This window comes from Phaethon lepturus, unplaced genomic scaffold, assembly GCF_000687285.1.
Source record: "Phaethon lepturus isolate BGI_N335 unplaced genomic scaffold, ASM68728v1 scaffold41222, whole genome shotgun sequence".
Taxonomy (NCBI): domain Eukaryota; kingdom Metazoa; phylum Chordata; class Aves; order Phaethontiformes; family Phaethontidae; genus Phaethon; species Phaethon lepturus.
Genome location: NW_010526252.1, coordinates 413 through 16,485, shown reverse-complemented (window position 1 = coordinate 16,485; position 16,073 = coordinate 413). Strand labels below are relative to the sequence as shown.

Here is a 16,073-nt window from a genome sequence, read left to right as displayed (position 1 = left end):
TTGCATTTAAGAATTTAAATCATTTTATTGCTTTACCTGCCATTAGGACAATCTATAACAAAAGGAATATAATATATTAGCACATACAGTAAATCAGACTTATATAGTCAGGTAACAATACAAAAATGGTCCTCTGGTTGACTATAGCTTTCTAGGGCAATAGACTTCATAAATTTGCTAAAGGTGGACTAGCAAAAAATTACTTCTAAAGCCCTGAATGTTAGCTAAGGCAAAACTATGCCAATTGTGGTTTCAAACATATTTAAATTGCACACAACGGTAAAGCTATAACTGTGATTAATATTTAACTCAGACTTAGCTGATTTATCTTAAAATCTTGTAGGTAAAACTACAAAAGGGAGTAAACAGCAAGCTAAAAAGATGCAGTAGTGAAACTTGATTAGAAAGCCTTATATAAAAAAAATGTGCATTTTTTTGTGGAGCTTTAACTAGTTTACACAGTTTTTGGTGCTTAAGTAACACAAAGAACGTGTATGAAAAAAAACCTGTATAGAGTCACAATTTAAGAAAACAGTTTTCAAAAAAAAACAACCCCAACAAACCAGTAACAAACCTAAAAGGGTAGCATTTGCTTACTCCTTCTTAACGACTCTGGCAGAAATCCTCTACTCAAGGTCTTCTGAATAGAGAACTCAAACCACAAGCGTTTAAATCCCATTATTCAGATTTCATGGTTGCAAATACCCTGAAACCTTCTGTAAAGGTTTGACACCCTCAGTATTATTTTGCATCAATACGCAGACCCTTCCTGATTATCTACATGCCTGGGAGAAAGTCTGTTGAATTTGAATCCCTGTCATCTCAAATGAAATAAAGTGAGGGCTCCATCATTAGAAGTAGTTGCTCAACAAATGCAAAACTGCTTGCTGTCACTCCCAAATACAAACCTATGCTACTTTATATAAATTACAGTTTAAAGGAAACCTTAAAAATTGCCTACCATTATTGAACCGTGGAATTCAGTAAAAACTTTTGGGAAGTATTGGTGCGCACAGAATAATGGAACACAAAGCTGATAAATACTGAAATACATTTAAGACTCCGCAACGTATTGAACTTGGAAAAAAGAGCGAGTATGAAATAGGTGTCATGTAAATTCCATAAGCAAGGAAAGAGAATGCACCTTTTGTATTTAAACTAGTGTAATAATTAACCATTTTAAAACTTATGAATTGACTGATTTAAAAAACTTAAAATAATTGAGTGTTGCAGGGAAGTTAAAACATTCACTTTTTCTGCCTCACATTCTCTACCAAGAATGATGGCATCTATAGAGACCAGCAATCTTGCCACCTGCCACTGATGCTGGCCATAAATACTCAACACTTATTTTCCCTGGTAACAAAGGGTCACCTGAACTGATGATCATTTTTTAAAAAGTCAACTGAGGAATACAAAGCAAGCAAGAGTCACAGGGAAAATAAAATGTTTGCTTCCAATTTCTACACCAATCTAAGTACTTGAACATTACGAACAGCTGGACAGCTGCACCATTCTTACACCAATCTATGTATTAGAGGCCAAAGTTAGGCATTTAATGTAACATTTGGTTCTTGCCCCTTTGAACAAGAAGTTTTAAATGGCATATCTATCGCTGAAGACAGAACAAGAAAAAAAGTCAGTTGCGGCAAGTCAGCAAATTAACAACTGCAGTAGTTCACCAGAACTATTAACCTTGAAAGCTTTGATTTACACTTGACAAAAACATAACTCAGCAATCTTAAACCAGCAGACACAGGAACAATTATACTGTTAGATTCCAACTGTGGCTTTCTTAGCAGCTGATGCCTCACGACTGAACCCAGAATTACAGTACCCAGAAAATTAAAAAAAAGAAAACCCTAAGCCCCATGAAGCTCAATTACAAGGGCAGTTCTCATTTGAAAAGAAATACAGCAGATTATGACCACAGCCTTAAAATCCATCCAACAATTTGAGAAACACCTTTACAAAAAATTCCCGCCCCCCCCTCTACTGTCACCTCCTTACTCTATGGCAATTGGTGTGGTGCCAGGAGATCTCTCCCTCGCTGAAGCAAGGCTGCATTTGCCTGAGTTGGACACTGTTGCACAGAGAGAAGCCGTTAAGAGCAAACGTCTCCATAGAACTTTTTCTATTAATTTAATGGGACAGAGAGCACAGAACTAATATGCTCTAAGTTAAAAATAGTGCCATGATAAGCAATTTTTTTTTTTTTCTTTTTTTAAACAGACAGGAAGCTGCAAATGCCAGTGGCAATGTGGCTCTGCACAAGGGTAATAAAGCAGTCTGCATTCGTGAAGCATGTTTTGGATAGGGAGGAAGGTTTCAGACAGACAGCGATACAAAACTGTTGTACTGCTGGATGTTTCGCTTGAGAATATCTGAGCACGGACCCAGGACACGTTCAAATCGGGGTCGATCAAGCTTTACACATTTCAACAGGCCACGAGCTACAACTGTGGCAGCACGGGGACGGTTCATCAACAGAGCTATTTCACCTAGGGCAACAGGAAAAGTGAGCAGTGTTAGAAATCAATGTGCAAAAGAGCAGAAGAAATTACCCTGCTGTATTTCAAACTGCTGCAGGAATTGAACAGAAGGTAATTCAGGTTTTAACACTGATCAGAACACGTATCCATGTAGTTACAGTAGAAGCAACTGTGAAGGCATTTTAAAAATACTACTTGATAATTTTTTTATTAAAAAAGTCTGTCCACATTCAAGTCTCTCTGAAGAAGGCCTAAAGATTTTTCAACATTGGTTTTATCTGAGAACAGGTCATGTTTCAATTAACTACGTACCTTTCCTAGTCAACAAGTAGTTATTTTTCCAATACGTAAGGTATGCTTCTGTTCAATTCTGGTATTTCTAGGAAACTCAGGACAAGACCATGGTATTGAAGTAAAAAAACATTAATGAACAAGACAGAAGCCTTTGACCCACAGCTAACCAGAATCAAGGATTTTCCTTGATCCTGTGGAAGATGAGTATCTTGAAGTCCCACTGGATTCCCATTTCATAAGTTATGCACAAAGATACCAAAAGCTTTGTTTCAAGCACCTGTTACAACTGCTGAACAACATATTTGGAAATGAAGTTTTCAACAAGCCCTTGCTTCCATTGGTGACCACAGCTACCCCTAACATTCCTAGCAACAAGCATGAAAGAAACCACAGCATCAACTTTTGGGTTGGTTTGTTTTTAAGCAGTTGGGCTGGTTATCTCCATGTTCAGGACTGAGGAAAGAACTCTGTGCTCCTCAGAGAATAAATTTGCCTGCATTATCAGAAGGGATGTTCCAGAGAAATGAGAAAAACTTTTCCTCTGTGCCCAATTAAAACTCTTGAACTAACTAGCTTCCAAAACACCAGCCTGCAAAAGAGTAAGTAGGTTCTAAGGGAGAGTTAAATCCCTGGGGTACAGATCTGCAGCACCTGAACACAATGGCAGAGATAACATTTCAGTTAAGAGTGGGAAACTCAAGAGTACACATCAGGAGAAATATTAGAAGAGACTGAAACAACATACCGAGAACAAAAATCTAGTACTAGATACTGAGCTAAGCAGAACTTTGGTCAGATCCAGTACTATTAGTGGACTCTTGAGAACATCAAGGCCTTGCAGCAGAGTATTTGTTGATTACATTATCTATAAAGCTGAAAAACTGAACAGACAACCAGAAGGCTTTAGCAAGAGGAATGCTTAGAAAGAGTAACAGAGAGAGAGGGCCTACCTTAAACATGAGAAAAAAGTTACTTTTTTTGTTGAGAGAGGGAAGTATTTCAACATTAAACAGTAGGTTCTGAACACGTTGTTCACTTTGCTTTAGAACTGCAAGCAACTTCTCTTCTGAACCCAAGGTAAGGTGGTCAGGAATATCTTGTTATATACTGTTACATTATACTCCAAGAACGCTCTGTGAGCATACACATCCAGTGCTTATCTGTGATCCAAAATAAACCAACATGCACTAGACAAGTGATTAGTTTCATGTGAAGACTATTTCAAAGTCTTCATAAGTAAGTATTTATAATATGATCTTAGCCTTTTTCTTTGCCAGCACATGCAAGCTTTTTCAAGCCAAAGCAACTTAGATACCACATAACTTTTAGCTGAGTAAGAACACCTTCAGCAGAAGAAGACCCTGATGTGCACTTGGGAGGCTACGTCCAGAGTAACACACAGTTTTGGGGGCCCCAGTACAAGATGCTGGCAAAGCAGAGTAAGTCCAGCAGTACCACTCAGATGGTTATGGGACTGCAGCACAGGATGTACAAAGAGATGCTGAAAGAGCTGGGTTAGTCTGACCTGGAGAAAAGGCAGCTAAGGAGGGAATCCTACTGCTATCTTCAGCTACATAATGAGCAATTATAAAGACAAAATAGACTGCGCTCTGCACAGTGAAAGGCAGAAAGAAGCAACAAGTTGCAGAACAGGAAATTCTTGTCAGGCATAAACAAAAAAAAAAAATAATTCTTCACAACAAGGCTGGTTAAACAGTGAAAGAAACTGCCCAGAGAGGTTGTGGGATCTCCATCCCTGGAGACACAAGACACTCGACTGGACATAGCCCTGAGCAACATGATGCAATTTCAAAAAGTTAGCTCTGCTAAGAGTAGGGAGGTCATATCAGATCACCACCAGGCTGCCTTCTAAATTAAAGTACTCCAGAATATCGTATTTCTGTGATATGCATGCACACCTGAATGCCAAGTGACTCTGATACTCACCTGACATCGAATGAAACCACTAGAGTTAGCCAAAACAGTAATTAAGCAAATCCATCCCATCACTATCATTCACAGCAGTCATCAACGCAACACAGGTAAAATGGTGACAGTGGTGTAGGTAATCACAGTTGTCCCTACGTAACTCACCAAAATAATCAGAAGGTGCCAGTCTGCCCACTTCAACAAATTCTTCATTTTCTGATCGACGCTGTAACACTGCAGCTGTGCCCTTTAATAAATCACAGCAATTAAACAACTGGAATTTCCAGCATCACTTGAAACATTAATTCCACAAGTAATCAACTGCTTTGCAGAAAGAACTCTTATGATGTCTCAGTCTTTAAAAACCACTTCACAGTCCTTGCATAGCTCACCAGACTGCTCTATAAAAACAGCTCCCTCCTCTCTAAGCATAAAATGTCTTGCGTACTTACGTATCCACAGCACTGATTTCTTCATGTTTTTCCTCATAACACTATGCATATTAGAGTATGACTGGTTAAAAAACAAAAAACCCAACAAAACAGACAGAAGACAATGGTATCACTAGCAAGACATTACTAGCTATCTAGAACAGGTCTCTTCTGAAAAGAGATAAACTGGTTTCAGCCAGAAACTTGTTACTTTTTTCCCAGAAGTACCATTTGTAAAAATAGCAAAACTAAATATAAGCTTCTACATGTCCAGCAAGATTATATTTCTTTAGGAATTCTCTACAAGTACATTCTTACATTTCATTTCTCTCCACATGTCTATTTAGGGGCAGAATAAGCCATGTTAAAAACAAAAAAAAGTAAAGTTCTGAGCTTTTAACTTTGACCTTACTTACCTCCAAGATGATGAAGAACTCATCTCCTGGCTCTCCCTGGACCACGATCTTTTGCCCATCCTCAAACTGTACCGGTTCCAATGCATCAGCTACAGTGAGACGCTCCCACTTGTCCAGAGATTCTATACAGTTAATAGATCATTAACAGAGTATCTTTTCAAGGCACAAATTATACTTTTTGCTCTGTCCCTATACAGAGGTCAACCTATTTCTGGCTACATTTGTGCATCAGATATCAAGATCTGAATTAGAATTATTTTGGAATGATGCAGAAAAGCAGTACAGGCTTTGCAGTCGGTTTTAACGGATTACCACGATAGCCTATAATCATAATAATGCTGGGTAACAGCTTTATTAAAATACCACAATTTATTCCACTTCAGAATAAAATTCTTCTCACTTACCCAATATTGATACTTTACTAAGGAATTCCTCATACATCTTTCGCTTTCTCAAAGTACTCCCCTACAAAAAACAAACAAACAAACAAACAAACCCACACAAAGTAAGTTTCCTTTCTACTTCATGTTTTACACAAGGCTTCAAATAAAACACAAGACAAAAATAAACTTAACCAGACATACCGCATCCTGTCTCACAGACCCAAACCCACACGATTAAGTGTTTTCAAGTGTAATTATTTCAGTGATATTTCAGAGTTGAGCAACCTTTATAAAGTACTTCGCATTTACTGCGGCCTTAATGTTTCTTAAATGCATTTTTAACTGTATAACCTTACCAAAATTCACAGCACCTGCTCAAGTTAGTTACAATAGCTGTTCACACACACTACTTACAAATAGCAAGCTAAATACAGAGCAGAATCAAAACACCTGGCAAATTAACAAGTAGGTATTACATTCTTAGGCCAATTTAACACTGCATCAGTATTGTTTTGTTCACTAATGCAAGATTCTCCCTTGCCCCGTGCCCGATAGACATATGCTAAGCGATCAGCTTTCTGATTACAAAAGGGCAGGACTTTGAATAAATAACTCCAGTAAAGGACAGGCACAGACAGAAGGTCAGATGACCAGTGTAAGTTGAGTGAATAGTAAAACCAAAAGCATAATTCCAGGATATGCACACAGCTACTTGAGTCAATGGCATAGGCCACACATCAGCTAGAAAAATACTTGCCATCAGGATCCTTCTATAGCTATCTCTGTCAATGCCCCACAACTTCACATTCGTCTTCGCTTTGACAGTCGCAGCGCGGGGAGTTCCATATATAAGGGCAAGTTCTCCAAAGCTTCCACCCTCACCAACACTGGTTGCCCACTCGCTGTTCACATAAACCTGAAAGGCAGGGCATGGTGGTAAGCCAAGGCCCACAGTGTCCTGTGAGCTGGTCAGAGCCAACATGAAGCTCTTACTATCCTATATTTCCTTTATAGTAAAGGGAAATTCTCATGTCTGTACAGTCAGAGTTAACCATTTCAGGATTTCATCAACACTTCACAGCCAATCCAGTCCTAGCTACAATTTTTACCTTCATCAACAAAGGGACTCTCTTCTACACCACACACACAGAGACTACACATGTAGACTCCTGAGACCCTTTGACACAAAATAAAATCTCAACAAAGTCTCGGTCAGAAAAAGCTATGGGTTGTTGGACTGGAAAATAAAAAGCCTGGCCATTTTTAAAGCCTGTCCCACACCTCAGCTAGACTCCACCCTGCACTTGTAAAGCATTAGTATTGTGTCGGTATCAGAATCATTCATTTTGAAACTCAACACAACTCATGGTCTGTGCAGCCAGACTGAGGCCTTAAGAAGCAAAGAAGCTCCAAAGCAAAATAAGCTTCTACAAGTGAAAACTTACTATGAGAAAAGCTGCTAAAGGAAGGACCTGTAGAAGAGGCCTAAAAATATCAGGCTATTTTTCTGCTAGGAATGAACAGATCGTTAATAAACTACCAATAATGCTTACATCCATTTCTCCTTGATCAACAACATAGAAGTTATCACCTTCATCACCTAAAGAAGAAAAAAAAAATTGAATACACACTAAAAAGAGTAAAGCTATGTAAACATTGACATTTCACAGAACCAGCACCTCTGCCAACTTTGATGTTTAGAATCAAATAAGGTTGACAGAGACAAATTTTTGCACAGTTTGCAGGGTGAAATTTCACATTTTGCTGATTTCACACTCTTCTCAGTCCTATGAAAGAGGACATCTACTGGCATGCAGGAGATCCACAGCATTTCCAGGATTACTGGAAAGGTGTACCGGATCCATAAACTGACATAACGTGTTCTACAGAGCCATCGCATGACAATCTTTCCAACAGATAACACATGCAATGAAAGCACATCTTCCTATAATTGCTCCAGTCCTCACTTTAGTATGAGCTGTGCTTCAGGCAACATAACAAGAAAGGGTCACTGCATCCAGACAATGTTTTTATTTAAAAAAAAAAACAAACCAAAAAACTAACAAGAGCACTAGGCCAGAGTCTGCTCACCATCTCCAGCTTATTCATCAATGTAAAAATTGTCACTTGCCTTGCTGTATGACAGTCTCTCCTGCAATGTAAGTGACGGGGAACATTGCATCAAAGATGTCACTGAAGAAAAGGATACTAAAATTAGACAAATGCCAGTACAACTGCCATGCATACACACGTTCATACATCTTAGAGGTCCTTTCCAACCTTAATGATTCTATGATCTCTACCTCCAACCTCTGTATGGTTACATTGACCGTTGTAAAGAGGCTGCGCAGCTTTGTATGTTATGACACATTTAGCTCTTCTGAAATCTGCACCGTAAGAACCTTTCTTTAAGACTACGAAGGCTTATTCCTACCTTCTTTCATTATCATCAAGATGGGCAAACAGCACATTCTTCTCAATAGCTTTTGCCAAAGCAGCCATAGTCTTATAATCTTTTGGAATAACCTAGGATATAATCAGAAAAAGTAACTGATTAATTTTTTGAAGAAGAATTTCTGCATTCCACTGGGTAAATAAATTATTCAATTGCTACAAAACGCGGTCTGAGTTTTTCCAGTTTCTTTCAAGTGCTATAGATCTAACCCCAAATATAGTGAATGTTTACAGCCAGTTTATGCAAAAGGTAAATAAAATATTGTATTATTTTCTGCAACTGTAAAAGCACCTTCCCATGCTAAGTTTGTAGGGTTTTTTGAAAGAGTACAAGTATCTGTTCCACCTGTGTTTTCCTATGAATAGCAGCAAGTCTGCTCTGCCATTAGGCTAAATGTAATGTTGTTGCAGCTGTCGAATAACTGGAAGCACTTTGTTTATATATATGATATATAAATATATGTACATATAAATATATATTACTTCAAAGGGAACAGGTCTATGTTATGCATAAATGGTTTAACGGCATGACAGTTTATTCTAACCTCCAATTAAACACCTATACACACAGGTCTGCTTTTTACAGTTATCACAAGACTTAACAGGCTACAGGAGCTGTGTTATTTAATGCACTGGATAGAAGGTGGTTTTAGATAAATTCTTGGATTGTAGATGCAATTTTTAGCAACATTTAAAAGTTAGAGCACCTTTCTAACATAAGATGCAGCATCCTCTTCTGTATAGACTTCTGCACTGATGGCCCCACGCCTTCTTCGACCCTTAACCACAGGGTTCATAGGAGGAGGAGGAGAGATTTCATCCTCCCGTGAGTCTGAGCGTGAACCAGACTTCTGTTGATTCAACAACTGTTTTGTTTCCTCCTATAACAGGAAGGAAGACATGTTTGTGTCACATAATCCAGTAAGACAAAGAAGCCATTACATATTATATTCCAATTTAGTCTGCCAATGCAAGGGAGCTTCCTGTGTACTATTACTCCCACATTAAGGCAAACAGGAGACTAGAGCAACCAAGATCAAATACCTTTCAAAATAGATGGTAGATATGCCTTTCATTCATAACATTCATATCACAATGGTGTTTATTTTAATAAGTTACACTAATAGTATAATAAGTTAAGAAGTATAAACAAGTTGATTCTACTTTCTGCTAGTGTATTCAACAGGTGATGAAGAAATTCTGCAAATGCTAAGGACATTTTCCCAACTGTAAACCCAGCAGTTCTTTCCCTCAGCTGTGAGGTGTTAAGCCTTTTTTGATTTGAAAGACAGAAGAGCAATTCCTCAGAAATCCATGTTACATGAGAAGCTTGTGAAACAAGGTCAAGTCATGGACCAACTCGATACTCAATAACCAACAGTTATTTTAGGAGAAAGAAATATGAACACTGCTTACAAAAGAGCTGCAGGAAGGATGCTAGAGGCCAAGCAGTAGGTTTATTTACACAAACCACAGATTTGTCAACTTTGCACAACGTTACACATTTTCCTTACTTCCCTCAGTTACCTGTTGTGCTGTGTTGTAGCAATAGTGTAGAAGGCTAGAGTACTTACAATAAAATGAAGTCTAACTAACTTGACACACAGAAATTTCATTCTTCTATGTACCAGAAGATTCACCTTAATCAACCAAAACCAGATTAAAAACAAAACAAAAAAGCCAACCTTGGAAACAAAGCACTTGCATTGTAACAGCTCAGATTACTTTCTCACAGTGTTAAGGAAACTTAAGGAAACAGGGTTTTCTGACATGCCTTAAAAGAACAAGGAGTCATCTGTTCCCCACAAGCTACTGGCACTTCCTTCTAAAAGCTGGGTTTGTCCCAGTGTCCTTGATCAAGCCGTCCCCTGCCCAGCTGGGCAGCTTGCTGCTTGGCTGCCACACTCCACTCCGGAGGTGCACAGAGGCTATGTATAACACCACCACTTTGAGGAAAGAGACATCAGATAACCATTACAGTGAGTTTACATTTTACACCTCTCAGGTAGCCAAAGAGCAAGCACTGATCCGTCAAATTGCATTTCACTTCCTGCCTTTTGCCCATGGATAAAATAGTGCTACATTTCAAAACGATGGGGGTAAAACATATTTAAAACCTTGTTTCTACCTTCTGATTTTAGAGAAACAAGTCTCAACTGAGATGATGTTAAAAATAGCTCGAGCAGTAGTAAGCGTTCGGTTTAAACTGCCTCTCTACAAAGTGGGCAAAACCACCAACCACAGAAACATATTGTTCATTCATATACAGAACACTTAGCCCATTAAAAAAAAAACCTTGATGCTTTTTAAATAAGTGAACACCAGCTGCTGTGTTTTTTCCAGTATCACATAACGTATAAAATACTGAGATCCTGTAACTTTCAGTGGCAGAAGCACTTCCGCAGCATTTAGCTAGGGACCTGCATATCAAAACACTGTTCAACAGGAGACTCACCAAGGTAATGGCCCACTCAAGGAACAAGGAAACTGCACTAATAGGAAAAGTACAACTGGTAATTTCTGCTTTAGCTACAAAACTTCTGAGATTTAACATTACAATAGTAAAAAGAAGTACATTAAGGTAGGGCACGGACACCGAAACAAGTTACAGGTGGGTAAGATTAAGACACTAACTTAAAATATACCAGCTGTTCTAAACAGTCTATATACACACTCAGCAAGAGGAAGATTACCCCCGAATGAGACAAATCTCCATCTATTCACGTTACACATCGCAAGACAACGCTGCCATGGAGTAAGTGACATGTACAAATCTCACTGTTTTCATAGCAGTAGCTTTTCATGTATTCATCTTTCTTCATTTCTGATACTAAACCACATTTATTACACCACCAGATCAGTGAAAAATTACACTAGGCCCTGAAGAAAGAGTAGCAGTTGTTATTCGCAGTTACCTTAGAATCTAGCCAGTGTTTATACGTAAGAAAATGTATTTGTTCAGGTGTACAAGCTCCTCAGATTAAACACATAAAAGACAAAGGCATTCATTTTGCTCTGTGTACATCAGTATAACCAATACCTGGATTTTAAAAAGGTTTACTAGTAAAGTTAGCCTATTTATTACATCCCAGTATTGATCCTGGTCTTCCAGCTGATGGAGCAGTTCAGGGAGTTTTCAGTGTCAGTGACCACCAATTGAAATTTTATTTTTCCTGACAAGTAAGAAATAGTTATTAATTCCATTTAAATTATTACAGGAAGAAACATTAAAGTGATAAGTCTATCAGCTACTGAAGACGATGTCACAATTTCAGAATTATGTTTTACACTGTATAGTCTGGCATCTGGTAATTGTCATTACACCAGGAACAGTCTCAACTGTCTCTGGTTAATTTATATTTAATTTATATCAGCTCTCCACATATTTAAAAAAAAAAACACTCAACCTAAAAAAGCAGTGTTAAAAGCTCTGCCACAACTGCTCACTCACAACTGCAGAGTACATCCTTCTTAACTACCGTGTTTTGCAAAAGAAACACCTGGGAAATAGGAAAATATTCAGGCATGTATCTGTGGAGGCAGGGCAGGTGGTAGGGAACAGGTACCCTTGACTAGATGTCAACTGCACTTCATAATTCTAGTTTTCTATGAAGCCTAATATGCACATAACTGCATTACACACAATATTTCAAAAATGCATTTTATTCCAGTGACAGCCATGTCCAATATCCAAGATTCATCTGGCAGGCTGTGATAATGATCTCTACATTAAATTTCCATAGCTCAAACTACATTACATAGCCAAGCACAGCACTGGATAGCTATGAGCTTTCACTATCCATTGGTGTTACTAATTACTAGTTACTAACTAAAAAGACATGTTTGCACAGCAAAGAGAACAGAGGCCTTACTATACCACAAACAGATAAAATAAAAACATTTCTACAATCAATGTGTAGTAATTAGATTCATGTAACAGCTTTCGTAATTCAGAAGAGGACATCTGAATTCCTATATTAGCTACAACAATCTCAGAGGCAGCAATTTTCGTGTTTCTGAACATAAATTCAAAACTGTGTTTAAATGTCTTCAATGTATTTTAATAACATGGCAGTGAATCAGCTCTGTGTGTGCATGCTGTGGAAGAGATGACTTGTCAAGATAACTAGAGAGAAAATAGCAACCTCGCTTCAGTTTTAAATGGTGTTCCTTTAAAATTCAGTCTTTACAAAAAAAATACTCACTCTCAACCTCAATTTTACCCAGTCTAACAGATGAACAGATTTAGAAAGTATATTGAAAAGTTGCCCTGCGTTAATACAGACATAACAGACATTACTTCAGGAAGGTGAAACAGATTCCATTTCAAACATTTTTCTTCTACCAGAGCTAAGTACTGGGTTAGAGCTGGTTAATAATAGTACTTTGCATTTCTGCTTTCCAGACACGGATGTCAGAGTTCGCCAACGTAGCACACAATGTTCGCTGTTCTGTCACTTGATAGCTATTAAGGTACCTTGTTACCTGGTTAAACCAAGACCACTCCATTAGACTGAATGGTGAAATCACTTAAGGAAAGCTCTAACAATTTTTAAATTCAAGGAGGCAAGAAAAAAGCTACCGTTTCACTTTTAGCTATAGCTGCACTAGTGGGCATGTATAACCCCTGCCAACACAACTCATACTAAAAGATCCTGACCAAAACTGTAAGAGTAATTTAAGGGGGAAAAAGATTACCTAACCAGTTTTATTTTCAGCTTCCTTGTAGGCTGACAGAGTGCATAGACAGCCTACTTGCACCAGCATAAAATCATCAAGAGTTGTTCAACTCCAGAATACATGTGATCAAGGTCAGAGCTAGACTTACTGTCTTGCTAAAAACAAATTAAGTTTCCTTTAATCTTAAGTCCTACACATTGACCATAGTCCACTCACAAAGGCATACAAATATTCTTATTTTATATCCCTATGTATGGATTGGTTTCCAATTCATTCTAAGAGCAGTAATGCAGTTTACTTTGTAAAGTTTCGTGTATCAACACTTGTAGCGATGTTTTAAAAAAATATCAATCTATCAGTACTTAGAAACTCGAGAATCCAAGGTGGGGAAGGAGGCACGGTAACAGGGAGGCACAATGGATTTTTAATAACCTGATTGCTACCTGGTTAGCTGCTGGTATTCTCTCTGAAAGAGAATGTACTCAAGATGCAACCACACAAAAAAGTCAGTCAGATATATTACAGAGTTCTTGTTCATTTAACAAGCAAAATGTTCCTCAAATACATTGTGAGTTATAGGAGGTTAGTTTGCACCATTTGGTCATTTTCTAGTTATCTACCTTGAACACTTCCATTAAAAGACAAATTTCCACTATACATACTTATGATCTCTAGTGTTCATTTCTTTCTTCTTTACATCACCAATTAGTAACTAGATAGCATTTGAAAAAAAAAGATGTAACTTCCATATAAAGTATTGAAAGCAGCACCTGCAAATGACTGCTGGATGGGGTCACTGCTACATTATTTACTAGTTGTGTATTCTGAAGAGTCGTATCTAACCTTTCCTCTGCATCAGCCTTCAAAACCTCCCATTTTCATAGCAGTTTTTTTCTTATCTGCTTAGATATCAATATATAAAATGAACAGTTCAAAAGAATGTTAAGTCACCGTTTCAAATATGAGCACTGAGATGACAAAATGCTGCCCATTCCCAAGATCCCAGAATGCTCCCACCACCACCACCACCAAAGAGACCTTGAGGACAAACACAAGAGGAACAACAAAGCAAAACACCAACACTAAACTCCAAAGAGAAGGCAGAACCAGGCTGGTTCTCCTAGAGATCTGGAATGCAAATACTTCCATTTGACTTCAGTTAGCCCTGGAGAGCTACAACTACCCTGCTACTCCTGTGCTGTACCTGAATTATTGTAAACCATTTGCCTCAATATAAGAAATCAAGAGCCTATAGCCAGTGCCTAACCAAGGTCAAATGCCACGGTTGTCATCTCATGACAGACACGACCGTGTACGCTATCTATTAGTGTCTGTGAGTAAGCATTAGATGGGGATTACACCTGCATCCCAGATGGGTGTCTCCTTGTCATCTTATCTGCTGCCCTACCTGCTTTGTTATAACAAAGGCACTTTTACACCATGATCAACTGGCATAAACTACTGGAAAACAGGATTTTTTTTTTTTTTCCCCCCAAAAGCATCAGTTCCAGTTTCAAATGGCCAATACAAACACTGATCAAATCTGAAGCTCAGCCTTTAAATCACAAAGAGACAGCATAAACGTAGACTGTTCCACTCTCCTCCCCTCCTTCTATGTAGTTTTACCTTCTCCAATCTTTCAAAGTATTCTCTGAGGAATCCCATGGGTCTTTCAGGTCTCACTGTGCATAATTGTACAATGCAATCCTTCAGCAGTTGCTGGATGTTGTGTTTTTGGACGTAAAGTTCACATTCCCGAAGACTACGCTCCTCCTCACTGCTGCTGCTGCTAGAAGCTGCCATTGCTGAAGGTAAGAGAAAGAGAGGGCTAAATAACTAGTGAAAACAAAGATGCTGCATTATCATCTTACTGATATCACAGAACAAAACTACCTTTTATCTGGAAGACTGGTAATTAAGCCAAACTGTGAAAGAAAATGCTATGAACTTATTTAGCACCTGGAAAGAAATAAACAATCTAGGTGCTCTGTAGCCACAGGCACCAAAGGAAAAGCATTTGCTTGAGCTGGAAAAGCTTCAACAACTCAAGCCCTGTGAGCACTCAAAGTCAGGGAAGCTTCCACCTAAACTTTCTGCCAATTAAACCTAGTGTTTCATAGGATTGGAGGCTCACTTCACACAGCTGTATGGGGTCATATGGATGATGACCAGGAGATAGGTGGGTGGAAGGTGGGAATCCAAGAGGCAAGTATGAAAAGTACTAGGAAGTGAAACACATTAAGGTTGAAGCCAAAGCCAGTTCACCAAATGCCGAGGCAGAATCCACTAACAGAAGTTATGGAATTAGGGGTGTTACTCCTAAAAAGCTACTCTCTAGTTTAAACTGGTCCATACTTTGTAACTACCTCTGTGGATACGCTGTAATCCCAAAAATATTTCTTCAACTGTAAATAAGAGTACATCGTTAAACATCTCTGTTACGACACCAGGTTTTCAGAAAACTTTAAAATTACAGTGCCAGTTGTAACACTTTCAAAAATGTTCTAAAGCAGGTTTTTCCTCCCTTTCAGGTTATAGAACCATGTTAAAATATATTTTTACATATCTATATACACAAACATTTCATGTCTTTTTTTTTTTTCCACAAAGCAATTAACACTGAGACAGCTAAAGAAATAGGAAAAAATTTCTCAGGGCATTTTTAATGAAATATAAAGTTACCTGGTGCAGGGACAGTGGCAATAGCTTATGAATGCACAAGATATGTTGATCCCAGGATCAGCTTTTGAAAGGGAAAAAAAACAGATTCAGACAAAATAATTCTGAGATATGAGAAGTCACTGAAAAGCCAAGCGGTGCAGTCATATTATGCATTTTACCCTACTGAGGCAGGAAACTGAGACACATAGGCAATATAACACTGTGCCCCTTTGAATTATGCTGCTGGACATTACAGGACGACTAGAGTTAATACGGAATTGCTAGCACTTCAAACAGGTTTCATTCTTGTCATAGTTAATCCCTGCCTAAGTA

The 16,073-nt window shown here is 38.3% G+C and overlaps 1 protein-coding gene across 1 annotated transcript; it reads right to left on the bottom strand.

The window, feature by feature from the left end:
- On the bottom strand, positions 1-15,824 carry PRKAR1A (protein kinase, cAMP-dependent, regulatory, type I, alpha). The gene is made up of 11 exons (XM_010283009.1): positions 15,762-15,824; positions 14,706-14,884; positions 9,107-9,280; positions 8,380-8,471; positions 8,077-8,138; positions 7,499-7,545; positions 6,703-6,861; positions 5,967-6,027; positions 5,563-5,684; positions 4,881-4,962; positions 1-2,501 (listed from the first exon to the last, which is right to left on the bottom strand). Exons 2-11 carry the CDS (start codon positions 14,880-14,882, stop codon positions 2,329-2,331), a joined length of 1,149 nt encoding a protein of 382 aa, XP_010281311.1. The 5' UTR covers positions 14,883-14,884; positions 15,762-15,824; the 3' UTR covers positions 1-2,328.
- Between the last annotated feature and the right edge of the window lie 249 nt (positions 15,825-16,073).